At 44.7% G+C, this 27,270-nt stretch overlaps 1 protein-coding gene across 2 annotated transcripts; it reads left to right on the forward strand.

Moving 5' to 3' along the window:
* SLCO1C1 (solute carrier organic anion transporter family member 1C1) lies at positions 1-27,270 on the forward strand. Of its 2 annotated transcripts, none has more exons than XM_053406197.1 (15): positions 1-487; positions 3,070-3,221; positions 4,838-4,979; positions 5,067-5,199; positions 5,978-6,099; positions 6,279-6,425; positions 6,928-7,026; positions 7,232-7,477; positions 7,765-7,929; positions 11,424-11,619; positions 16,523-16,679; positions 19,583-19,767; positions 23,787-23,851; positions 24,367-24,481; positions 26,093-27,270. In XM_053406197.1, the coding sequence occupies exons 2-15, from the start codon at positions 3,093-3,095 to the stop codon at positions 26,313-26,315; spliced, it is 2,124 nt and encodes a 707-aa protein (XP_053262172.1). In that variant the 5' UTR covers positions 1-487; positions 3,070-3,092; the 3' UTR covers positions 26,316-27,270. The 2 variants fall into 2 exon arrangements, with proteins under 2 accessions (XP_053262172.1, XP_053262171.1); XM_053406196.1 differs by having other exon boundaries at positions 2-487; positions 24,364-24,481.

The following is a 27,270-nucleotide window of genomic DNA, read 5'->3' on the forward strand; positions in this document are numbered from 1 at the left end:
AGAAGATCAGGGCTTTAGAAGGAAAAGAGAGAGGGAGAGAGAGGGAGAGAAAGAAAGAAAGCTTTATCACATGCATGCTGTCCAACTTGCTGCATGTCGCGAAGAAAGATCTCAAGAACTTTTAAAACCGTTTCTGCTGTGAGGAATTCCAGCTCCTGCCTTGCTCATGTCCTTTGTGTGTCCTGGAATTTGTAGTGGGAGAGAAGAAAGACCAGACTTGAAGGTGGAGGAGTAAACAAGAAAAGACCGAGTGAGAGGGTGATACTGACCACACAGGCAAAACAAAAAACTGTTCTCCCCACCCCTTCGGTCTTTATTGTCTCCTCTTTCTACCTCCAGATATAAGATCTACCTCACTGCATCGTGTCTCAGACTGGGGTTTCGCTCGAGATTCTTTCATTTTAAGGCTAGGAGAAGAGATACATATTTGTTTCTGAGTTCTCCCCCAGAAAAGAACTACCAGGGACTGGAGGTTGCTACTGCCAAGGTAAGGTTGTGTCTTCATCCGCTCTGCCTTCATCCTCTTCTCAAAAGTTGTCTGTCTTCTTTGTGGACAGAGGCCTTTCTCCTCTCATCACCTGTGAGTAAGAAAACACACACACATTCATTCATTCATTTATTCATTCATTTCATTCAATCAACTAAGGGGACTGTCTAGAAATATGACTTTTTCTATAATGTCAGTGCTTACAAAGAAACGAATGGTTCTTTAGAGAAAGTTGTTGTCACGCTGGTGCCGAAGAACAAGAAGGAGGGAATGGGGAAGCTATCATTTGCAATCGTTTATTGGTCGTGGAAAAAGCTTGAAAATGATTCTGGTTAATGTGAAAGCCACTGCATGATTGGAAAGCTCCTGTGCCCTTGGCGTTCTCACTGATACTTTAGAATTTTTAGCAAAAGCACTGCTGTAGGGTAAGCTCCTTGGAGGCAGGGACCTGCTGCTTTTCTTTTTTTAGAACAATTTTAAAATTTTAAAATTATTTTTTAAAAAATACAAAAAAATTGTTATCCTTTAAAGGGCAGTATACATTGATGGCACTTTAGAAATGTATCTTAATCATGGTTGCAGTCATCATCAGCATTATTATTATTATTATTATTATTATTATTATTATTATTATTATCATCATCATCATCATTTTTAACTGCAATCTTCTGAAGTGTTCCTTTAGAATTAAGAACACCTATAACCACAATTTATTTATTTGCTTCTTCTTTTATTAAATTTGCATTCCAGTTCTTTGTCCAAAGATTGCAGGGAGGTTTACAACACAGAACACAAAAGTCAGTACATAAACACAGTACCTATTTAACACACACACACACAAATCAGATGCAATTATAGTAAGAAATGCCTAACAAAATACAGATTCTTACAAAAATCACAGCACGGTCCACAATATTTTAACAATTATTATTAATGTTTATGTCTTCAAAAGATGGAACTATTCAGAGAAGTTTACTTTGTGAATAATAATAATAATAATAATAATAATAATAAAAAGGGATTTTAAATTGTTAAAGGTTCTTTCAAAAAACAACCCCCAAAAAACCCATGGAACTCCTCCACTCTTTGAATGTTCATAGGCCCTCTGTCCTTATGTTTGCTTCTTGGCGAAACCACTTCCCCTTCAAACCACAGTTTGGGAACTTCTGGGGTAGGGACTTCAGGTGGGACACCATGTCTTCAGAGTGGCAAGAGAGGCTGAATTATCTTTTCAGCGGAGTGCTGGATACCCTTGAGAAGTGAAGGTGTGCGGACCCAGGAAGAGAAGGTTGCAGTAGTCTAGCAAGAAGTGGCCATGGTATGAGCCAGACTTTTTGTGAAAGGCCAGAACAGCTATATTTTTGTCAGGCTATCTATTGATGTTTTTATTGGTGTTTTTATTGACATTATAATTTTGTATGCTCTATGCCACCTTGCTGTATTTTTATGAAAGTGCAGCCTATAAATATTCCAATAATATGATATATCCAGCTATTTCAGTATTGTCTATTCTGCTTATCAGGTCTCAAATGAAGCCTTTCTCATCACTTGTTACCTTATTTTAATTTGAGTAGTTGGGATGGCTACCGAGACCTTTCTGAATGCAAGTCAGGTGCTCTGCTACTGAGCTATGATCCCTGCAAAGGAGCCTGTCTGTTGTGTCTCTGCATGATTATCTGCTCTGGCTTTGACTCTTCCCTATCAGCCTCGGCTGGAGACAAAATGTTCTGTCTCCAGCTCTGCATCCGGTGTGACTAGGTGACAGGAGCAAGCCACGCAAGAACTCTGCATAGACTTGTCAGAGCTTCAGCCTTAATGAGCACAGCATCTCACCCCCAGTAGGTCTTGCCCCATGGATCAGTTGCCGAGGCTGAAAGTCCCTGCCTACCCACAGCCATCTCTTCCCACCTCTCCAGGGTTTCCCCCCAAGCAATCAGAGACTGTGCCTATGTGAATTCAACCTCTCCTCCACCATCTTCATGCCTCTTCTGGTTCTAGGTGACCAGGGAGTAGGGGAGCTTGTCACAGCAGGAGGGGGAGACACCCGTGCCTCTTCACCAGTTGGACTCATCTCTGCCTCTTGGCCTTCTTCTGCTTCAGCTTTTGCCTTTGATTCTAGACTTCTATCTGCCACTGACTCTCCCAGCTCACTAAGTTCTGTTACCTCTTCAGCTTCCGACACCTCCTCCTCCCAGCCTTCTCCATCTGATCACTCGTCATTTCCCCACTCCACAGGCTCTAAGCCATTTTTGCTTGGTGCTTCCTCCAACCATTCCTCTGTGTCGAACTAGTCCATGACTCCTCGGGCAGAGCTGCAGCAGAAGTGTCTGCCCTCTGAGGAGGTTGGCCACTGGATCTCTGAATGAGTCTTCCAGTCGGTGACTCCTGCAGAAACACGACAGGGAGAGTGTCCCCTGGGGGCAGGTCATTATTCCTCCTATACATACTCAGAATTGCATTTCCAGGTGTTCAGTTGATAATGTGAGTCCTTAGGAAACATCTTTCACATTACAGAAAGATCTCCCTGGAAACAATAATAATTAAAATGCCCTATATAAAAAATATTTATTTATGTCTTTCAGATTGATTGAAAGGGAAAATTCCGATGGAGAATTCATCCAAAGAAAACACTCAGCTTTTTTCAAAAAACACAATCCTGCCCATTGACAGGTCTTCTTCAAGATCAGAATCCTCAGCTTCGAAGGAGAAAGGAACAATCTGTGGAGGAATGAAGGTATAGTATAAAAGAGCTGTGGATTGTGGACTTGGCTCATTTGAATTCGTCACTGGGCACATTATTTCCCTGATACTTTTCAGCCAAGCCTTCTCTTCTTACAACCCAACTCAATACAAAGCATCCAATCCCAGTCACAGCATCCATTTAAAGCTCATATTTTCTCCTCCATACTGTTGTTTACCCCCTCACAGAGCTATAATTCCCAACCAACCTGGGAATTGTAGCTCTGTGAGGGGAATAAGGGTCTCCTAAGAAGTCTCAGCTCCCTTAACAAACTACACCTCCCAGAATTCTTTGAAGGAAGTCGCAGCTGTCGAAACTGGTACCACAGTTTTTCAATGTATGGTGTGACAGCGGCCTAAGTCTGTCCCAATAAAAATGGAGCCAAAACTGAAGTTTGCTGCCAATTGGGTACTGTGGAAGTGAGCTGGGGGGAAGAATTGTTCAGTGCCTGTCAGGTGTTCAGCTTGGCCAAGGCAAAACAGCACTTCAGACTTTGGAAATCATCAAGGCATCTCTGAACTTGCGTTATTGTTGGTGCGGCTGAGTCGTATTGCAAGACATGCACACAAAAACTTGCACACAGAGGTCAACACCTTTTCCCGGCACCAGAGCACACGCTGACACAAAGAGACCAAATCGTCTCGTCCAAGTCTCGGTGCAGAGTGGCACTTAACTACTTCCCCGGTTTGGAGAATTAAAAGCAAGTTGTGTTCATTAAACTTGCATTATGAGACAAATAAGATCATTCCCCCCTCTGCCTGCTTCAGAGGTAATCCGATTCCTACACTGAATAAACCTTCAGTTGCCACTGAGCCATTAAGGAAGCGGCTTATTGCCTCCAAAAATAGACAGACAATCATATTAAAGCGCCAGCAATTTCCCCAGGGTAGGCGTTCTCTCTGCGCTGCATATAGGATTGCTGGCTAACCAGAAAAAAAAGGAGGCTGTTTGTTGTTGTCGTCAATGGATTTCAGCTATTTTAACAGGTCAGGGACATGGAAACTCAGGCCCAGGGGCCAAGCCTCTCTATCTGGCCCTCAGGACTATTCCTACACCCCCCTTCCCTAGCCACACCCCTTCTCCCCAGGCCACACCCCTCACTGGCCCTGCTCCCAACCCCATTCCACACCAGACCCAGGCGAAACTGGGCTTTATACCCCAGGAAACCAGGGGAATTTGCCGCTGGGTCTTAGCTCTTGGATCTACCCCCCGTGCCCAGGAATCTCTGCTCCTAGGCATCCTTCAGATACCAGACCTTTATTTAATTTAATTCCTGCTGCTGGAAGAATGAGAAAGATTCAGTACCTACTTGTGCATATTAGGGAAGATTACATATGGGAAAATGTTCATATAGTACAATAAATTCACACTAAAATCCTAATGAATTTTCATGGTTATTTTAAAATTGAGGATATTTTGATGTGATCATGTAATTGTTATTTTGTAATTATTTTTTGTAATTATTTTTTTGCATTGATTTTAGAGCTGTGAACCACTTAGAAGCCATTCTGGCATCTAAGTGATATATTAATCAATCAATCAATCAATCAATCAATCCAACACTGGTGAAACATTTTTAAAGCGCTGCCCCGTCTGTTTGCTCATTGCAGATTTTTCTTGCTGCATTATCGTTTGTTTACTTTGCGAAAGCTCTGTCAGGAAGTTACCTGAAAAGTACCATCACCCAAATAGAAAAAAGATTTGATATCCCTTCATCCCTGGTTGGCCTGATAGATGGCAGCTTTGAAATTGGTATGTGACACACACTAAGATTTTGTTGCTATATAGGCAGATGACGAGCTAAGTGTGCCTAAGTCAGTCTCTCCTTGCTTCTTAAAGGGAACCTTTTAATAATAATCCTGGTCAGCTACTTTGGAGCCAAACTTCATAGGCCAAAGATCATCGGAGCCGGTTGCCTGATCATGTCATTCGGAACATTTTTGATAGCCATGCCGCAATTCTTTATGGGACAGTAAGTACGCCACAATTTGTAGCTGCCGTTTCGCAAACAAATGTGTAAAGCTTGATCGTTCCTTCTGTTTCCAAAGTTCAGGGGTGGGTGCCATTGCTTGTGTAGATAAAATTGCACCATTCATGCTTAGAGAAACTCCAAAGTTTGCAGAACTATGGGCAACTTGGGGGGAAGAGCACAATACCATATGATATGATACAATACGATAATTTTTATTGTCATTGTCCCATACAGAACAGTGAAATTGAAAAAATCTACGGGGAGGGGGAACCAGAGAACAGTCTGAGAGTGCTGAATGGCCATGTAACGTTGAGTGGCTGTTGGAGGGACACCCGCACCCAGAAAAACAGGTGGAAAAATAAATGGAATAGAGTATTCTTTTAAAAGGGGGCATGTCTGGCTGGCTTGCATTTCATACTGCAATGTTTTGCACTCTTTTCATAGGATGCAATTTATATGAGGGTGACTTAGAATGGAGAATTAGATTCTATCCCTGTGGAATTCCAGTTTTGCCACTTGTGGCACCATGCATCTCATGTTGACAGCTGTGGAAATTCAGTACAGGGTACAATACGGCGACCAAGACTCAGGCCGGCTCTACCATTAGGCAGAATGAGGTTCACCACAGTTGATATATATGAACTATTCATTTCAGTGTAGCCCTTGCCTTCAGTTCAGGTAGCCTTCAACAGGAGTCTGGAATAAGCTTAAATATATACCCCCCCTCCACCATGTAACAGGTGGTAACTCTGTAAAGAAACTGTTGGTTTTTACACAGCTATAGGTATGAGATATTTTCTTCCTCCTCCAATTCAACTATCAGCATCTCCCCGTGTCTCCAGGATCAGAACCAGCTGCCTGTCTCAGTCTTGGAAAGAGCTCAGGCGCAAATCCATGCAGGTAAGGATAAAAAAATAATGGCAGCACTGCTCCAGGAAATATAATGTTGGTGCAATTTTGGCAGCTGCTTTGGTGTGATTTGATGGGAAAGGGTGTGTATATGTTGAAAGTCCCATTAGTTGAGAGTATTGGGGGAGAATGATGTCAAAATACAAATGTTGGTCTCTTTGTGTGAACAGGGTGCGAAAAGGAAGCTGGAATTTCCATGTGGATTTACGTTTTGCTGGGAAATCTGCTACGTGGAATTGGGGAAACCCCGATCCAGCCTTTGGGGATTGCGTACATTGATGACCACGCCACAGAAGAGAGCGCAGCCTTTTACATTGGTATTTTGTTTTTCAAACCAGGTCGTATTTCTTCTCGTTTCTCCCTCTGCCATACCAGATGGTTTCTCCATTCTTATTGACCAGGTCTGGGACGTGGGTGGCGCTGTGGGTTAAACCACAGAGCCTAGGACTTGCCAATCAGAAGGTCAGCGGTTCGAATCCCCGTGACGGGCTGAGCTCCTGTTGCTCGGTCCCTGCTCCTGCCAACCTAGCAGTTCGAAAGCACATCAAAGTGCAAGTAGATAAATAGGTATCGCTCTGGCGGGAAGGTAAACGGCGTTTCCGTGCGCTGCTCTGGTTCGCCAGAAGCAGCTTAGTCATGCTGGCCACATGACCTGGAAGTTGTATGCTGGCTCCCTCGGCCAGTAAAGCGAGATGAGCGCCGCAACCCCAGAGTCGGCCACAACTGGACCTAATGGTCAGGGGTCCCTTTACCTTTATATTGACCAGGTCAAAGTGTAACTTTTCAGTCTAATGTGCCTGTTCTGCTTCCTTTTCTCAGGTTGTGTGCAGACGGTTGCAATAATAGGCCCCATCTTTGGCTTCCTCCTGGGGTCCTTGTGTGCCACTCTGTATGTAGACATCGGCTTTGTAGACATGGGTGAGTCTGAGCAAGGCTGCAATGAGTCTGTTGAACACATCCCAATCTCTGAGGTGGGTTTGGCTGAAAGGCCCTGGGTCGTCCAGCGAGCTCCGTGGCCAAGTGGAGATTTTAATCCTGGTCTCCTCCGTCCTAGTCTTGACACTCTGACCACTGAACCGTTCCTACTGGTGGCTGATGTCTTCATTTCTTCCTCCCTCCCCAGACAGCATAAGCATAACTCACAAGGACTCCCAATGGGTAGGAGCTTGGTGGCTTGGCTACTTAATAGCCGGGGTGGTCAGCATCCTTGCCGCTATCCCTTTCTGGTTCTTACCGAAACATCTTCCAAGACCAGACACCCGAAAGGATTCCAGCACTTCCTCTGAGCAGTCCAAGTTCATCAACGAAGATAACAGAGAACACTGCATCACCTACCAAGAGCAAGTGAAGTTTCTTGAGATGGCTAGAGGTGAGGCCATGTGGCTGGTGAACTTTGTCACATTCAGACTTTATAAAATCTCTTTTTTCAAATCAGCTAGTTTGGTAACAGTCTCTACTAATTACCCTGACTTGCTTTCCTACCCTTGGGTTATGAACCATCAAATGAGCACATTGAAGATGTGGCTGAACCACATTGCATTGAGCTTAGTGTGTGTTGGAATATTCTGAACCCTGCAAGGTCATTGAAAACAATTTTGCATTGCATGTTGTTTTCCAGTCACTTTGTCAACAGCAAGCCACTGTTTTGTTTTGCAGATTTCCTGCCATCACTGAAAAGCCTCTTTGGGAATCCAGTGTATTTTTTATACCTCTGCTCCAGCATCACCCAGTTCAATTCTCTCATTGGTATGGTGACTTACAAGGCAAAATACATTGAGCAGCAGTTTGGGCAATCATCTTCGAAGACCAATTTTGTCATAGGTATGAATTCTGTGCTTTTTCAAAATGACTACCTTATTTTTCCATGTATAACATGTCCCCATGTATAAGACGCCCCCTATTTTGGGGGACTACAAATTAAGAAAATGAGGGGAGATTGCCCAGAGTTGTTGAGCTTTTTTAGGGAGGATTGCAGAAAATAGCTCACCCGCATGATCTGCATCCCGCATCACAATAGCCGCTTATGATCTGCATCGTGCGTCACAATAGCCGCTTACCATCTGTTCCCTCGCCAGCAGAAGCCAGCAGTTGTCTGCCCAATTGATGCAGCAGCAGCCAATCAACAATAGCCCTTGCCGCAGCAACCAATAGCACGCCCAGTATCCACTGACAATCTCTGGATCGCGGCAGCAGCCAATCGCATGTCCCCCCCATGCACCATCTGTGTATAGGATGAACCCAAATTTTGAACCTTATTTTTTAGTAAAAAAACCCACCTCGTCTGATACACAGAAAAGTACGGCATGTAAATAGATGCCACTCTGTGCTAGCTTTGCTGAGTGGAAGCTAGATATGGAAACAAAGCCTGGTTTTCAGCTCAGAGTTTTCTTTGGGTATGTCAAAGGCTGCAGAATTGCGAGGCAAACATGGAGCTTCTTATATATACTGAGGGTTGAAGCCCATGCTAGTTCTCTTCAAAATATACCCAACTGAAATTAATAGCCCTGATGGACTTGGGTCCATTAATTTCAGTGGATCTGCTTCAAGCAGAACTTAGTTGGCTGCAACCCAAGTGTTTTATTTTTGGACCAGCTGCATTACACTTTGTTGTTCTCGTTCCTCGAAGATGGAAGTTGGAATTTCTTGGCATGGCACCTATTCAACTAGTATAATCTGCGAATGCTGTTTAGGAGGAGAAAAGGCACTCAGCAGCAATTATTGCCCATAACACAGTGCCTTCCATTGTATGTCAAGCTTTTCTTAGTGCTAAGCCTCTAGCTATGTGTGAAACAATTTAAGATTATGCAAAGCAGAGGAAGTGCCACTTGAGAAGAATAGGCAAAAGGTTTATTGCTGTTACTATAGGACAACAGGCACTGATCTGGTGCCCTCCAGACTTTTTGGACTGTTGACCATGCTGGCTGGGGCTGATGGGAGTTATAGTTCAAAACATCCAGTGTGGACGAAAATGGCAAAGACTGCTGTAGCATAATAATGCAAGACACCCAGACAGGTCCCGATATGTTGTCTTTGGACAGTAGGGAGATGAGAGGGGATGGGGGGTGGAGAAAAAATGGTCCACCTCAGATATTTCCACATTCAGCAACTATAAAAGTATATTAAATCTAGAAGGGGGAGTCCCAGTGCTGTATATTAAAACTAGAGAGGGGGTCCCAGTGCTGTATATTAAAACTAGAGGGGGGTGCCCAGTGCTACCAAAACATATTGTGATTTTTAAATGGACAGTGCACCGTATTTTTCGCTCCATAAGACGCACCTGACCATAAGACGCACCTAGTTTTTAGAGGGGGAATGCAAGAAAAAATATATTTTTAAAGGGAGCGCTGAGCAAAGCCTGTATGCATCCCAGGCTCTGCTCAGAGCTCCCTTTCACAAGCTGCATGGAGCGTGTGTGCGGCACTTGTAGGCTTTTCCCCAGGGGAGAGAAAAGCCCCCAAGAGCTACACACATGCTCCACGCAGCTCGTGAAAGGGAGTGTGACTCTTGGGGGTTTTTCCGGGAGGTGGGGGAAGGGACTGAGGGGCTGCCCTCTGTCCCTTCCCCCACTTCCCGCAAAAGCCCCCAAGAGCCGTGTACCCTTTAAAGAGCTTTTCCCCAAGGAGGAAGAAGGGACTGACGTGGCCACGCTCTCGGGGGCTTTTCCCGCCTGTCTCCCGCCTGCATTCGCTCCATAAGACGCACACACATTTCCCCTTCTTTTTAGGAGAGAAAAAGTGTGTCTTATGGAGCGAAAAATATGGTAATTTATAAGCTTGGACTCATCGTGCCAAAGAAAGGGGTGAAGTCAGACCAAAGTCACCATCTTGAATCAAAATGGCATCCAAACTTCAATTATCCTCTAGTCCAGGCACGTCCAACTTCCAAGAGACTGCGTTCTACTCCCACTTTTAAAAACTGGCAGTAATCTACCCATCAAAGTTGTTGAGAGTTTTTTGGGGGGGGATCGACCTGTTGGACACCCCTGCTCTAGTGGATATCAGGGTTAATTCAACGCAGAGGTGGGCAACATGAGACGTGGCACAAGTGCCAGCTTGGCCCTGTGGCTGTAGGAGCCTGGAGCCATGGGTGCCATGCAGTGTGCATGGCCCTAGCTCTGAAGTTTGTGGGTGCCTTAATGCAAGAGCCCCCGGAGCCCCAGGGAGTTGGCCCCTATGAGGCCTGGGGACCAACTCCAGCCCTCCCAGCTTCTCTATTTGACCCTGAGAACTCCCCCTCCAGGCCACATTTCTTCCTTGCTGTGTTTCATACCCTCTCTGAACCTTTCTTCCTGGCTGGAATGTATCTTAGCTCTGATATTGCTTGTTGCTTGCCAGGGTAGAGACTAGAGAAGGGCCTCTGAGTTTGTGCAGGAACTCGACTATTGCATAAAGGCAAAACTGACATGATTTGCTCCACGAGTGTTTCCCTCTGGGTCCAATTCAGAAGGTATGGAATACCAAAATCATGTACAAGTGCAATACGGAATGTGTCTCAAAGCCAAAGTTCCATCCAAATGACCATTCATTCAATAAAGAGAATTGAATGATTTTTACACAGCTGAGGCACTGCTACTGCAATTTGGGTGATTGAGGGCAACAGTACAACACTCCCGGGGATGTGAATAGGTTTTTCCCGCCCAGTCTGCGGATTATCCTTTAGCAACAAGTACACTTGTAGGAAATCAGCCCTGAGTGATCACTGGAAGGACAGATCCTGAAGCTGAGTCTCCAATACTTTGGCCACATCGTGAGAAGAGAAGACTCCCTGGAGAAGACCCTGATGTTGGGAAAGATGGCGGGCACCAGGAGAAGGAGATGACAGAGGACGAGATGGTTGGACAGTGTTCTCGAAGCTAGTAACATGAGTTTGACTAAATTGCAGGAGGCAGTGGAAGACAGGAGTGCCTGGCGTGCTCTGGTCCATGGGGTCACGAAGAGTTGGACACAACTAAACAACAACAACACTTGTAGAGATTCTTTGCTCTTTATGGAATGAATAACACTCATACACTTGTACCTGATTTTGACATTGCATACATTAGGTAAAGACGATATTTAACGAAACGGACACTTGGTGGAATGTAAATGTCTTATTTTTACAGTTTGCCTTTGGGAAATTCTATATAATTACATACAGAGTTATGTGAGCTGTGTTTCTGTATTTCTCTATATTCCTTTGTGTTGTGTTCCGACAGAAGGAGCAATAACTGGTACTGGCTCCTTTTTAAACATCCAGAATTTTTCAGGGGAATTCTGTAGGTCGCTAAAAACGAGACCACGCCGTATTGATTTTCCTCTTTGTTTGAGGGGCTGTAGGTCTCATCAATATCCCTGCTGTGGCTTTGGGGATATTCTCCGGAGGTCTGATCATGAAGAAATTCAGGCTGAACGTTTTGGGGGCAGCCAAGTTGTCCCTGGGATCCTCTTTCTTTGGCTACCTCCTCCTGCTGCTGCTGTTTGCCATCGGCTGCAAGAATGTTGACGTGGCAGGCCTGACTGTCTCCTACAAAGGGTATGTTCAACTGGGCAGGGCTGGGGAGTGGCTATGATGAAATCCTGTTCTAAATGGGCTTTCAAGAGCACCTCCTTCTTATACAGTGGTACCTCTGGTTGCGAACGGGATCCGTTCCGGAGGCCCGTTCGCAACATGAAAAGAGCGCAACCTGCAGCGATGCGTCTGCGCATGCGCAGGTTGCGATTCGCCGCTTCTGTGCATGCGCGAGCGGCGAAACCCAGAAGTAACCCTTCCGGGTTGCCGTGGAACATAACATGAAGCGGAGGTAACATGAGTTATGACTGTACTTGTGTGGACTAACTTGACCGCTTTGATCTAGGAAACTCACAGCTTTCCAAGTGCCTCATCATTTTCAATCTGCACTGGCAAGAACTTGTTTTTCATTAGTGTAGCGGCACCTGCTCTCTCGAACTCCCTGCCTTTTGAGATTAGGCAAGTGCCTTCATTGTAGTGTTTTTGATGTCTGCAAAAAATGGTTCAGGTTAGCTTACTAATACATGTGCTTTTATTACATACATGTGTTTTTAAAAAATCTGTGGATTTTATCTATATTTATGATTGTATGATTTTCTTGCTATTTTTAATGAATGTTTTGTAACTGCTTAGAGATAGGGTTTTGCTTTTTTCTGATTCAGTGGTATATAAATTTTAGTAAATAAATAAAAAAAAACGCTTTGGAAATATACTGCAGCTAATGTGCTGCTTTTCACTGCTACTGAGGTTTCCTTCAGGAACTGCAGCACACAGAGTTGGCATGTGTGTTATCTGCCGGTTGTGTTCTCAGCCATGAGAATTTTTCAGACAGTCTTAGTACCAGCATCCTGCATCTAGAGCACTCTTGTGCCACTTTAAGGGGAAACACATCATGCTCCTTCTGGGGTAGTTCGTCCACCTTTGGTCCCCATCCTGTACTCAACTGAGCCCTCACCTGTGGCTCCTAGAAGCTGTCAACATGCAACAACATAGGAAGGGCTTTGACTGGCCAGCTAATCAAGTGAGGGTAGCTGATAGGTATTAAACTCTTGATGAGTTAGGGCAGGCATCCCCAAACTCAGCCCTCCAGATGTTTAATAATAGTAATAATAATAATAATTTATTTATACCCCGCCCTTCCTGGTTCAAAAACCGGGCTAACGGCAGCTAACAACAAATTTAAAACACTTAATTATAAAAGCAGCATAAAATACAGTATAAAAACATGAATAACAATAAAATTCAAAAATTAAAAATCAATTAGATAATCCCCAGGGCTACAGTTTTTTGGGGGACTACAATTCCCATCATCCCTGACCACTGGTCCTGTTAGCTGGGGATGATGGGAGTCGTAGTCCCAAAACATCTGGAGGGCCGAGTTTGGGGATGCCTGAGTTAGGGGCTTCCCCTGCATGCATGACAGATGGAGTGGATGAGACCAATAGTGGGTCCAACATTTAAGACAGTGGTTTCTGCATATCCTGCAGAGGGAAATAAGGGGCAGATGGGGCTTGTCAAGATGGAAATGTAGCCCATCTAGGAGAAGGAAAATTCTAATTCTCAACCTCCTTCACCTTGTGGGATATCTAAGGAGTAAACTCTGCACAAATCTGGAGTGGAGTCCCTAAAATGTTTGGATGGCGCCTTGTACGCCTCCTTCTGGCAACTCCTGCAGCTAAGCTGGTGCCAAACATCTTGCTCTGCTTTCACATCAGCGAGATCGAGAGAGGAGGTCTTGTCATATGGGCAGCCCAAGACCTCCATACACACTGCCAAGGCTTGCACCCCAGGAAGGTCACTTTGGTGCTGCTAATGCAGCAATTTGATTTCACCCTCAGAGGCTCACTCCATTGCCTATCGAGACAGACAGATGCCAACAATTGTTGTTGTTGTTGTTTAGTCGTTTAGTCGTGTCCGACTCTTCTTGACCCCATGGACCAGAGCATGCCAGGCACTCTTGTCTTCCACTGCCTCCCACAGTTTGGTCAAACTCATGCTGGTAGCTTCAAGAACACTGTTCAACCATCTCGTCCTCTGTCGTCCCCTTCTCCTTGTGCCCTCCATTTTCCCAACATCAGGGTCTTTTCCAGGGAGTCTTCTCTTCTCATGAGGTGGCCAAAGTATTGGAGACTCAGCTTCAGGATCTGTCCTTCCAGTGAGCACTCAGGGCTGATTTTCTTCAGAATGGATAGGTTTGATCTTCTTCCAGTCCATGGGACTCTCAAGAGTCTCCTCCAGCACCATAATTCAAAAGCATCAATTCTTCGGCGATCAGCCTTCTTTATGGTCCAGCTCTCACTTCCATACATCACTACTGGGAAAACCATAGCTTTAACTATACGGACCTTTGTTGGTAAGGTGATGTCTGCTTTTTTAAAAAGTCACTGCTTCCCTCGAAGAATTCTAGGAGCTGTCGTTTGTTAAGGGTGCTGCCAAGAGCTACAAGGAAACCCCTATCCCATCACAGAGCTACAATTCCCCGAGTTCCCCGGGAAGAGGGGTTGATTGTTAAATCACTCTGGGAATTGTGACTCTGTGAGGGGAATAGGGGCCTCTGCAAAATTCTCTGCGCTCTCAGCAAACTACAATTCCCTGGATTGTTTTGTGGAAGATATAACTCTTTAAAGTGGTAAGACATTGCTTTAAATGTACAGAGCAGGAGGGGCTTTAGTCAGGTGGTAAATAGCTTTTCAAAAGATTCCCCCCCCCCCCCAGTGCACACATTATATAAGCCTTCTAAAATTCTGACTCCAGGATCAGTATCCCAAAAGGAAAAACGATTTCCTCAGTCAACCTCTGGTCTCATAAACACAGCCTCTGGCGTACTGGAGATGTTAGCATCTTTCCCTTCAGAGAGGTTGATGACAGCACCTGGAACAGTAAACATGGAAAAGCTTTTCTCGGATAAAAGGATGTCATGTCCTTGAAAGCAGGCTTGTTGAGCATGTTCGACATTAGAGGCAGGGGACAAGGAAACAGAGCTTGAATCAATATCCAGTCCATAGGCCTTCCTGTAATCTTCTGAAATGTTGTGGTAATCACTGTTGGCAGTGACCCCATCGAAAGAGACTAATATAGAGTGGCTTTTCCTAGCTGCTATTGGCCATTCTTTGATGAAGCACTATTTCTGGAGTATTTTCTGATAACCTCTGCAACCTAGCCCTAGTAATTCATAGCCCTGTGCACCTAGAGCCAGGCGTAAGGAAACATTTTGACTAGATAAAGACCGGTTCCCACCCCAGAGACGAACACTGACAGGTGGGCTGTAAAACCTACTTGTCAATCATGACATCAAATACTATAAAAATCCCTTGCATGGATTTGGCGCTGCCTAGCGGACAACTGGGAACCGCAGTACAAGGGGCAGAATTCCCCAGGCGCTGATTGTTAAAACAGTTTTGGGAATTGTACTCCTGTGAGGGGAATAGGAGCCTCCAAACAACTCTCAGAACCCTTAACAAACTACACCTCCCAGAATTCTTTGGGGTAAGCCATGACTATTTAAAGTGGTATCCCCACAATTTAAATGTTTGGTGTGAATGGGGCCGTCGATGAAATTATGGGCATCAGGCTTTTGCATGTGGAGAACGTCAAGGGTTGGAATTTTATGAATAGTTTGCTGCTGTTGTTACGGGTTGTATTGAAAAGTTTGCTTTTCAGTTCTTGTGTTGTACAGTTAGTATGTGGTTTTGTGTTGCAAACTGCCCCACAGCCTTTTGGTGAAGGACTATAGCTGTGTCTGTTTTGGATGCAGAAGTTCAAGTTCAATCTATGACATCTCCAGGTAGCACTGGGAAAGATAACACTGAAGAGCCACTGCCAGCCAGTGTTGACAGTACTGATCTAGATCGGTCAATGGCCTTACTCCATATGAGACACCTTCCTCTGTATATTAATCAATTACATTTCCGTTGACCAGACTGGCTGGGGATAATGGTTACTGGAGTCTGCAATGTTGCCCACTTCTTCTTCTTTTTTTAATAATTTTTATTTTGCTTTAAACAAATACAGATAAATATAAACAACCAAGATTACAAAAGAAAAATCCTTAATAATAATAATGGAAAAGGCTAAAAAACTACAAAAAATATCAAAGTACATGGCATAGAACATAAGCCATTATGGGAAAGAAAAAAGAAAAAGAAAAGGAGAAGGAAGGAAGAAGAAAAGGGGGAAAGAAAAAGAGGGGGGGGGATGAGCCAAAACACAAGAAGGCTCATCTATTGTATGCTTCCATCAAGGTCACAACAGATCATTATTCTTATCAATTCTCTCTATCTGCATTCCATAGAATCCCTCATCTTGGTATCAGAGAACATTTCCCTATGCGGTATCATTCTAAACATAACCAGGTCTTTATTGATGAACCCTTATCCCCTAGATAATTATTTAAACATTCCCATTCTTCTCTCACCATCTTTTTAGGTTTATCTCTTATTGCATCTGTCAGCTTCGCGAGCTCCAAGTACTCGCACACTTTGACTACCCATTCATCTGTGGTTGCCCACTTATTTCTGTGACATAAGTGGAAATTCAGTGACTATTGTGTTGTATCCAATGGAGTATTAGTGGCAAGGAGAATTCTCCCCTCCTCCCTCCCTACACAGACACAGCTTGTTGAGTGGGGCATAGCTGCTATGCTATCTTTTTGGCTGGTGAGTCCCTGTTGCTTATCAGGAGGAGGCTGTGGGGAGGTCAGCGTGGTGCAAAAGCACCTGGAGGACTGCGGGATTGGCTTCTCCAGTGCATTTGCACCGTGCTGACCTCTTTTCTGTCTTCCTCCTCTTCCTCCTCCTCTCCTTTCTGGAGAACCCAAAAGTTTGCATAGCGGCTGCACCCCTCCTGCAGAGCTGCTTCTGTCCCCACAGCAGCCTCCTGCAGCCTCCGAAAAGCCTCTCCTAATTATTTCCCCCTCCCCTTTCTCCAGTCACAAACAGGTGGAACGAACTCTGTTTTCGGAGTGCAACTCGGGCTGCATCTGCTCCAAGAATGAATGGGATCCCATATGCGGAGAAAACGGAATCACCTACATCTCGGCTTGCCTTGCTGGTTGCAAAACATCCAATGGAAGTGGGAAAGACATGGTAAGTGGCTTCTTTCTGACTGGTTCTTCCTCTACTTTGATAAGTAAAGGACCAATTCACGTGTTTTTGCAATGTCCTATACTCACAAAGTTTTGGGAGAAAACGGTGAATTATATAAATATGACTGCACAAAAAAAGCTAAAATTTTCGGAGGATAATACTTTTTTGAACTACATACCTGCTATATCGAATCTGACAACTGGACAATGTCAATGGATTCTCTGTGACCTTACTGTGGTCAAAAGGTCGAGGTTGCTGCATTGGAAAAATAAAAGTGTATGGCTCCATTTATTCAGTGGATTGTAGGCATAACTACACTTGCCACCTATGAGTGGATTGCTTATAGACATAGACTTTCCATGGATAATAATAATAATAATAATAATAATAATAATAATAATAATAATTTATATCCTGCCCTCCCCAGCTGAAGCCGGGCCCAGAACGGCTAACAACAGTAAAATGATACAACATTCTAAAATCATTTCATTATAAAATCAATTCAAATCAAATTAATGGCAACCATTGGGCTAGAGTTCTGTGAGGATTGCCAAAGGAGGGGGTCAGGCTGTGCCCTGGCCAAAGGCCTGGTGGAACAGCTCTGTCTTGCAGGCCCTGAGGAAAGATGTCAAGTCCCGCAGGGCCCTAGTCTCTTGTGACAGAGTGTTCCACCATGTCGGAGCCCCAGCCGAAAAAGCCCTGGCTCTGGTTGAGGCCAGCCTAACCTCTCTGTGGCCCGGGACCTCTGAAGTGTTTTTGTTTGAAGACCGTAAGGTCTTCCGTGGGACATACTAGGAGAGGTGGTCACCGTGGGTGAGTTTGGAACTCATTTCTATAAAATGCAGTAGGTGAAAATGGTAATTGTTAACTTAACAATTGGTATAGTGATCTACTACACCTTTTTGCATTTTTCTTTCTTCGCTGAAAAAACAACACCGCTTTTCATATGTTGTATTTAAATTCAATTTATTTTTTTTTAAGTAAAGGAACAATTGCAAATGTCAGGGCTCGAGGGCTGACAGCCCCCCCTTTTTTACAAGAACAGTTGGACCAGTGGCAGTCAGATACAGAGGGTAGAGTGAGACTGCAGCTCACCCCTGCACACACACTTCCTGTTCTCCAGAACGTCCTCTCCATAGTCTGCTGCCTTGGTCGTCTTTGTGCTCTGCTTATAAATGCCACCAGTCCTACTGCCCTAGCGTCAGTGACTGGACTGAAGGGGAAGAGACTGAGGAGGAATGGTGGAGCTCACCCCCACCTCACTTCTCTTCCTGAAGCTTCCAGAGATGAGGAAGGCATTATTGAATTACAGCAGTGGTTTGAGGAAGGTCACAACTCAGAGACAGGCAGAGACAGAAGAGTTGGGAGGTGTTGGGAGAAGACAAGGAGTAGGCAAAGCCAGAGCAGCCAGCCAGCCAGCTGACATGTTGTCACTGGAGAGCATAGCTGTCAACATTTATATAATAATAATAATAATAATAATAATAATAATAATAATAATAATAATTTATTATTTATACCCCGCCCATCTGGCTGAGTTTCCCCAGCCACTCTGGGCAGCTTCCAATCAAGTGTTAAAAACAATACAGCATTAAATATTAAAAACTTCCCCAAACAGGGCTGCCTGTCTTTTAAAGATAGGATAGCTGCTTATTTCCTTCACATCTGAAGGGAGGGCGTTCCACAGGGTGGGCGCCCATTTTTAAAGGAAATTCCCTTATTCCGAATAGGATTTCTCGCAAGAAAAGGGAAAAGTTGACAGCTATGCTGGAGAGTATTTCTGACCCCCCTTCTCCCAGAACCTGCTGTTCATTGAGAGCGCAAGAGCAAAGGACTTGGAGACAATTAGCCCCTGGTGGCCACCATAAGGAGAAGTGCTGTTGCTAGGAAGGGAGGGGGCAGGAGCTCAGTTGGAGCAACACCATTAACGGGAGAATGACTGCATTCCTTTGTCTCTCACTGTGATGACTGAATAAACTCATTAGTAAGAACTCTTCTTTGTTTTTCTCTGCTTCTTGCTGCCACTGGGGGAGCGATAGAATTCCCCGAAGCCTGACACCTAGTTAAGAAAGGAAAGAAAAATGGTTGTCCATGTCTGCTGATGCAACATCATAAGGTTTTTTTTATTGGTGAGGGGAGGTACCCATCAAAGTGGAATAGGATGTAGGATCCACCATATTGAGGTTGGTTAGACCTAGAGGGCACCTTGCTCAAGATCACTTATAAGTGGCACTGATCCTGCCCAGACCAGGTTGATTCCACCCTGCCCTATAGCCATGGATGGCCATCAGTCATGGTTGCTTTGGTTGAGATTCCTGCATTGCAGCGGGTTGGGACCCCTTATGATTCTATGATTTCAGCACCTCTCCCCATTGCAAGTCCATTGGTTGGATCCAGAGACGTGGAAGTCCACTCACTGGATAAGACACAGTCAGCTCCTGTGAATGGATGGAGTGGGTGTCAATCTCTGCTCCCCACTTCTCTGTGCCCCTAAAAAATTGTTACGGAGGGGCCCTCAAACAGTGTTGGAAATGGCATTCATGAGGAATATGGAAACAGCACCTCTGCTGTATCAAACCTGATTTCATTCCTGGAAAGACAACTTTCTTGAATAGAAAGGCATTTTTGAATCCAACCCGTTTTGACCTTAGTCAAATGTGATGGTGTCAAGCTGTAATGCCAGGACTTTTGCAAAAGTGCATTGCTACCTGAAGTCATCACTGTGGCCCTTCTAGCATTCAAAAACATCTCACAGTGTTTGGGAATGTTTTGCTTTTTAAACTGTTAGGAACAATGTGCTGGTTTTATTTTTATTTTTTTAACGGCCTTGATTTTCTGTAACTTGGTCCATGATTAGCCTTGCATGTCATATTTACCATACATTTTTACGTGCTTCGTTCCAGATATTTTATAACTGCAGCTGTGTGGGGATCACGGAATTGTCGTCAAGGCAGTCTTCAGCTGTGATGGGACCATGCCAAAAAGGAAACGAATGCCCCAAAATGTTCCTCTATTTTCTGGTTGTATCAGTAATCACATCTTTCACCCTGTCCATTGGAGGGACTCCTGGATACATTTTACTCCTACGGTGAATAGCTTAGTCGTTTCCACTGAACGCAATACGTATCCCCAAGTGCTAAAGGGAATTATGTAGGAATGGAAATTTAGCAGGAGTGGACAGAGCAGTCTATGGCTGTGTCATTGTCTCATGTGCTCATTGATTCCATCCTATTTCAGCATTAGTCTGCATTTTGTGTGTGTCATATTTATATATATTATTTATATCACACACACATTCACATGCATACCCAATTTTTCAAAAACCTTAATTTAAATATGTAAAAAAAAATCACCGCATTTTTTGCTCTATAAGACTCACTTTTTCCCTCCTAAAAAGTAAGGGGAAATGTGTGTGCATCTTATGGAGCAAATGCAGGCTTCGCAGCTATCACAGAAGCCAGAACAGCAAGAGGGATCGCTGCTTTCGCTGCACAGTGATCCCTCTTGCTGTTCTGGCTTCTGAGATTCAGAATATTTTTTTTCTTGTTTTTCTCCTCCAAAAACTAGGTGCGTCTTGTGGTCTGGTGCGTCTTATAGAGAAAAAAATACGGTATCTCATTGCACACAGTTCTCAACATATTTTATCCTAAAATGTGTGCTTTAATGCTTTGTAGTAACTTTTTTTTCCACCCAGGAAGTGTGGATCAGAAATCAAATTCCTTAAGCATCCTTTGCCATTGGTGTCAAATTCCCCCTCCTCAGCAGCTAGCCCAGAAGTAGAGCACCTGATCTACGTCTAGCAGAGGGCCTGAGGTCCCCCAGATTTTGTTGGACTTAAGTTCCCACCATCTGGCTGAGCCAACTGGGGCTTATGGGAGGTGGGCTCCAGCAACACCTGGAGGGCAACAGGTTTTCCAGCCGGGATCTAGTGAAACTTGCCTGATGTTGACGTGATGGTTTTCTGCATTTTTGACATGAGAAGTTGAGTCAGACCATTGGTCCATCAACTCAGCACTTATCTACCCCAGGGTTTCCCAAACATGGGCTTCCAGCTGTTTTTTGGGCTACAGTTCCCATCATCCCTCACCACTGGTCCTGCTAATTAGGAGTGATGGGAGTCGTAGTCCAACAACAGCTGGAGACCCAAGTTTGGGAAACTCTAATCTACACTGGTGGAACGCAGGTGGCGCTGTGGGTTAAACCACAGAGCCTAGGACTTGCTGCTCAGAAGGTCAGGGGTTCGAATCCCCACGACGGGGTGAGCTCCCGTTGCTCGGTCCCAGCTCCTGCCAACCTAGCAGTTCGAAACCATGGCAAAGTGCAAGTAGATAAATAGGTACCGCTCCAGCGGGAAGGTAAACGGCGTTTCCGTGCACTGCTCTGGTTCACCAGAAGCGGCTTAGTCATGCTGGCCACATGACCTGGAAGCTGTACGCCGGCTCCCTCGGCCAGTAAAGCGAGATGAGCGCCGCAACCCCAGAGTCGGCCACGACTGGACCTAATGGTCAGGGGCCCCTTTACCTTTACCTTTAATTTACACTGACTGAAAGTGGTTCTCCTGGATTTCAAGCTGGGTTCTCTCCCAGCCCTACCTGCAGATGCTGGGGATTGAACCTGGAACTTTCCTTATGCAAGACAGATGCTCTACCACAGGCATATCCAACTCCCAAGAGACTGTGACTTTTTGTACATGATAAGGATTCTGTGATCTACCAGGATCAGCTGGGCATCTACCGGTAGATCAAGATCTACTGGTTGGACATCCCTGTTCTACCACTTGAGTTACAGTGATTCCAGCATTCCATATCAGTGGCTATCAGTGGAAAGTGGGGCAGGAAACCTCAAAACATTTTGTATTTATTTCTTTATTTCACAAAATTTATGTGCCACTTGACTGCAAAAAAAGGGGAAAAAACAGCAACCCCTCAAAGCGTTATACCGAAAACTAAAATGAGAAAACTGAGAGAAAATTACAACCCTACCTATGAAGGTAAAATACTGAAGCTGATTAAGATTACCTCAACTTTCTAAGCATCTGGGTAGCCTTGTTGAAATGAGAATGTCTTTAGCAGGTGCAGAAAAGAGGTTGGTGAAGGAGCCTGCTTGGTATCAATAGGCAGAGAGTTCCAAGGTTTAGGGCCTGCAGTTAAAGCCATGGTTATCCCAGTAGTGATGTATGGAAGTGAGAGCTGGACCATAAAGAAGGCTGATGGCCGAAGAATTGATGCTTTTGAATTATGGTGCTGAAGGAGACTCTTGAGAGTCCCATGGACTGCAAGAAGAGCAAACCTATCCATTCTGAAGAAAATCAGCCCTGAGTGCTCACTGGAAGGACAGATTGTGAAGCTGAGTCTCCAATACTTTGGCCACCTCATGAGAAGAGAAGACTCCCTGGAAAAGACCCTGATGTTGGGAAAGATGGAGGGCACAAGGAGAAGGGGACGACAGAGGACGAGATGGTCGGAAAGTGTTCTCGAAGCTACCAGCATGAGTTTGACCAAACTGCGGGAGGCAGTGGAAGACAGGAGTGCCTGGCGTGCTCTGGTCCAGGGGGTCATGAAGAGTCGGACACGACTAAACGACTAAACAACAACAACAACAACAACACACTAAATGATTGAGTTCTTACAAATGCAGAACATCGTGGGCCTGTGATGCAAATAAGGTCTGTGAACTTGAAAGCAATGCTGCCGAGTGGAAGCCAGGCATTTATAGTAAAGGTAAAGGACCCCTGGACGGTTACGTCCAGTCAAAGTCGACTATGGAGTTGCGGCACTCATCTCGCTTTCAGGCCAAGGGAGCCAGTGTTTGTCTGCAGACAGCTTTCCAGGTCGTGTGGCCAGCATGATTAACTGCTTCTGGCACAATGGAACACTGACAGAAACCAGAGCGCACAGAAATGCCAGTTACCTTCCCACCGGAGCGGTACCTATTTATCTACTTGCACTGGCGTGCTTTCGAACTGCAAGGTTGGCAGGAGCTGGGACAGAGCAATGTGAGCTCACCCCGTCACGGGAATTCAAATCACCGACCTTCTAATCAGCAAGCCCAAGAGGCTCAGTGGTTTAGACCACAGCGCCACCCACGTTCCTAGGCATTTGGAGGAACAAGGGCTGAACCTACCAAGTCAAAGTCTCTCATTATAGGCCTTCACTAAATGTATGGGTATCGGGGTGGAGCTAGCCAAGTGCAACATTAGGGGCAGAGGGAGATCCCTTGGTCTTCTTTTGCATGCAAGTGTGTTACAGACAAATCATAGGTTCACTGAGTTTCTGTTACTGGATTTGCAAGGGGGAGGGTTTATATCGCATCTGAGCTGCCATTGGGCGATACCAACATTCTATCCACATTGTCGAATGTGTGCTGTTTCCTAGGTCCCTGATTTGCCAGGCGCACCTGATAAGCTGATCAAAGTTTTGCTGCAGGTGGTACATTTATTTTGTTACCATCTGCAAGATTGGGAAATGCCCCAATCCCTCCTCTTTTAAATTTGAAGGCTTTCTTCGGTTGTGGAAGCTTTCTGGTTTTAAATTAAGCATTTGGGATAAAAAAAGACTAGCAGACCACCTGATGGAAGCCTGTTTCTGAAAATATTTCTTCATATTAGATCTGAGAAGGTGGGGGGGGGACAGTTAATAATGTTGAACTTCCAAGTGTAATTCATCTTAGATTCCTAAAGGTGGCAGTATAATGCCAAGACTAACTCCTGGGACTTTTAAAGAGGAGGAAATTTTATTTAAAGATATAGTGTATATGAAAAGGTTTATGCAGACGTAGAAGTGTAGACTCCCCGATAAATTATTGGTTAAAAATTAGAATGAAAAGGAATCACATCCTTTTCATTATACTGCCATATACAGGAATATAAAGCAGATCCAACAAGCCTGACGCCTGCCTACCGCTGAGCTAGAGTTTACTCGCTTCTCCAACCCTCTTTCCACCCCTGCAAACCACTCTCACTTTCTTTGCTGAGTCACAACTGTCCTGTAAAAAGTACAGGCAGTTCCTCCTCAAGATAAGCACACCTTTGCAGCTAAGTTCCCACAACAATGTGTTTTGAACGTCATGCCTTTTATAAACGAAGGTTTTGTGCTTCGTGTATTTCAGGTGCATCAACCCACACCTCAAATCTTTTGCATTGGGCATCTACACTTTAGCCATCCGAGTTCTTGGTAAGGATGAGTCAGACTTTGCGTCTCACTGGCATTTATTCATTTGTTGCATTTATCGTTGTTGTTAATTTAATTTGTATGCCGCCCGTCACCCGCAGGCCTCAGGACCATTCGCAACAGCACCCATTGGCACAGCTGTCAACCTTTCCCTTTTTTTAAGGGAAACTCCCTTATTCCGAATGGGATTCCTTGCAAGAAAAGGGAAAAGTTGACAGCTATGCCCATTGGTAGGATTTGCAGTGCCACGTCGTGACTCTGGATTGGCATGAAGTCACCTTAGTGGCTGCGTGGGGTGGGAAGGGGGAAGCTCTAGGGGGGTCAGTCTCAGGGTTGTGGGTTCAAGTGATACATCGAGCAAAAGATTCCTGCATTACAGGGGCTTGGATGAGATGATCCACGCCGTCACTTCCAACTCTCCAATTCTACACATGACTCTATGAATGGCAGGGGAGTTGATGGGCAGAGTGAGCCGGGACATGACCCCTAATATTTATCTGTTTTTCTTTGTACAGCAGGAATCCCGGCTCCAGTGTACTTTGGAGTCTCAATAGACACAACATGCCTCAAATGGGGAAGCAAAAGGTGTGGAGGTCAGGGGGCTTGCAGGCTGTATGATTCGAATGCCTTCAGGTAACTGCGTTTGAGATTTCTTTTCTGCATTTGTAACCCTCAGGTCTTCAGAATCTTCTCTTAAGGTAAAGGGACCCCTGACCGTTAGGTCCAGTCATGACCGACTCTGGGGTTGCGGTGCTCATCTCGCTTTATTGGCCGAGGGAGCCGGCGTGCAGCTTCCGGGTCATGTGGCCAACATGACTAAGCCGCTTCTGGCGAACCAGAGCTGCGCTCGGAAACGCTGTTTACCTTCCCGCCAGAAGGTACCTATTTATCTACTTGCACTTTGTGCTTTCAAACTGCTAGGTTGGCAGGAGCAGGGACCGAGCAATGGGAGCTCACCCCATCGCGGGGATTCAAACCGCAGGGATTCAAACCGTCAACCTTCTGATCAGCAAGTCCTAGGCTCTGTGGTTTAACCCACAGCGCCACCCGCGTCCCTTCAGAATCTTCTCTTAGTTTAGTAATAACTGGAGAACCTAGATCCTTTGGGAATCAGCCGTCAGTCGGTTGCTGGTCGCCTCTGATGTTATAGAGGATGTGAATAAGCAAGAGGAGTCCCCTCTGGCTGCCATTGGTTTAACTGCTCTGAAGTCACAGAAGGGCATGGCAGCCTACATCTAAGCCAGAGACCTGGAGGATGTTTGCCTCTAAATTCTAAGGTCAACAAGCAATTTCTGCTAAATTAAAGGTTGCCCATGGTTCATGGCCTTACAAATAGCATGTTCTTAGCACAAATTGGGTGGTTGCCTGTAAATGGGAAAGCCATTTAACAAGCAAGCATTTGCTTAATTCTATTGATGTGGAATATGTTTCATATTACCTGGAGCATGCCTGATGAAGCTGGTCTGTCGGCAGAGTTGGTGGAAGGATGTGCAGTAAATGACCTCACAAGAAAAACAGAGTTCAGTTCATGTTGATTCAGACCATATATAGAACAATGGAATTGTTTTATTGTGTGTTTTCAGTATGGATATTTACTTCTTGATGCTTGTGTAATTGGGCTTTTTCTACCTGTAAGCTTCTCAGAAGCCCATTCTCATAATAATAAAAATAATGATCGTAATCAATAATAATCACAATCAACAAAATATAACAATTATATTAAAATTAGTTTATAATTAATAAGTACAATAAAGAATAGCAATTTTATTACCATTAACTAATAATAAAGAATGCTTGTTAATTATGAAAAATAATTAATAACAGCAGCAACAACAATATGTTATATTCAACTCGAACCAATGGTTTCAAGTTACAAGAAAGGAGATTCTGACTTAATATCAGGAAAAACTTTCTGACAGTAAGAGCTGTTCGACGGTACAGCTGACTCCCTTGGAAGCTGGTGATTCTGCTTTTTTGAAGGTTTTTAAGCAGAGGTTGCTTGGTCATCTCTCATGATGCTATAGCTGAGATTCCTGCATTGCAGAGGGTTGGACTAGAAGACCCTCGGGGTCCCTTCCAACTCTAGAGTTTTATGATTCTATGGTTCTAATATCGCATCTGAGAATTAGCACTAAGGCAAATCCATATTTTATGGTAATTCAGGTAATTATGAGTTTTGGCAACACAACCAAGCAAAGAAGCACCAGTGCAAGTAATGGATTCAAAATTCTTCTTGCCTCACAGGTATATCTATCTGGGCTTGACTGTTGTTCTGGGCACCATGTCTACCTTCTTAAGTGTCGCTGTCTTGATCATCCTGAAGAAAAGATACACCCCACACAACGAAACCATCCCAGCCATTAGAGAGCGAGAGAGCACCTCTGTTAAAAGCAGGAAAAGCGACTTCGTCAATAGTGACCACGTGATTCAGACAACCTACTGGCCAGAGAAAGAAACTCGACTTTAGGAAGACTCGGTGTATTTTTAAGCGGTCTCTCTTCCAACGTGGAAAATTCTGGCCAACGTTTCATTATAAGTTAACGTATTTGAATGAGAGAGCTGGGTGGGCGGGCACAACTTTTTGCTAAATACAATAAGCTTCCAAACACCTTTCTAGAACTTGTAGAGGCCTTTAAAAAATGCAATATTGCATTTGCCTTTCTCAAAATGCAGAACAAAACTCTTCCTTCTCCACATGAAACAAAAATATGGCTTGATGTATGCAGCGTTCCTTGAGAGAATCTTCCGTTTGGAGTAGTTGTGGCTGGTTTGCCATCTCAGCATGACTGAGAAACCATTGTGCCATTGTAACAATTGCTCCCAATTATTATTATTATTATTCTGTTGATGTTTAGAGCAGGGAGAAGAAACTTCCAGCGCTCCAGATGTTGTTGAACTACAACTACCATGATCCCTGACCATGGGGGTGATGGGAAGTGAAGTCCAACAATATCTGGCACGCCAAAGACTCCCAACCCCTGTTTTACAGGGCAAAATGTCAACTCCGAGGCACTCATAGGATGACGATTGCTCACCGCTACACTTAAAAAAGGTAGGGCAAGCATCTTAGAAGCCTTCTGCGTCTGAGTGAATTCAGCCTATGGTGGACTACTTAGCTGTCTAATCAATTTATTTTTGGGGTTTGGTTTCATATAGCACTCAGTATGGCGGCAGGAGGTAGATAGGGAGGGGCAAGGCAGTGGGGAGGTCAGCGCGGTGCAAACACACTGACAGGAGCACTGGCTTGGCTCCACTGGGGTGTTTGCACCGCACCAGCATTTCCGACATCTCACAGCTCATTAGCCCACTAAGCTGCAGCAATTGCGCTGCACAGAAGCTAACGTTGCAGCTCTGCCCCACCTGACGAGCAGCTCCTGTGGAGAGGGTAGATGCAATGTATCAACCCTTCTTCTGCAATAGGT

Source organism: Podarcis raffonei, chromosome 10, assembly GCF_027172205.1.
Source record: "Podarcis raffonei isolate rPodRaf1 chromosome 10, rPodRaf1.pri, whole genome shotgun sequence".
Taxonomy (NCBI): Eukaryota; Metazoa; Chordata; class Lepidosauria; order Squamata; family Lacertidae; genus Podarcis; species Podarcis raffonei.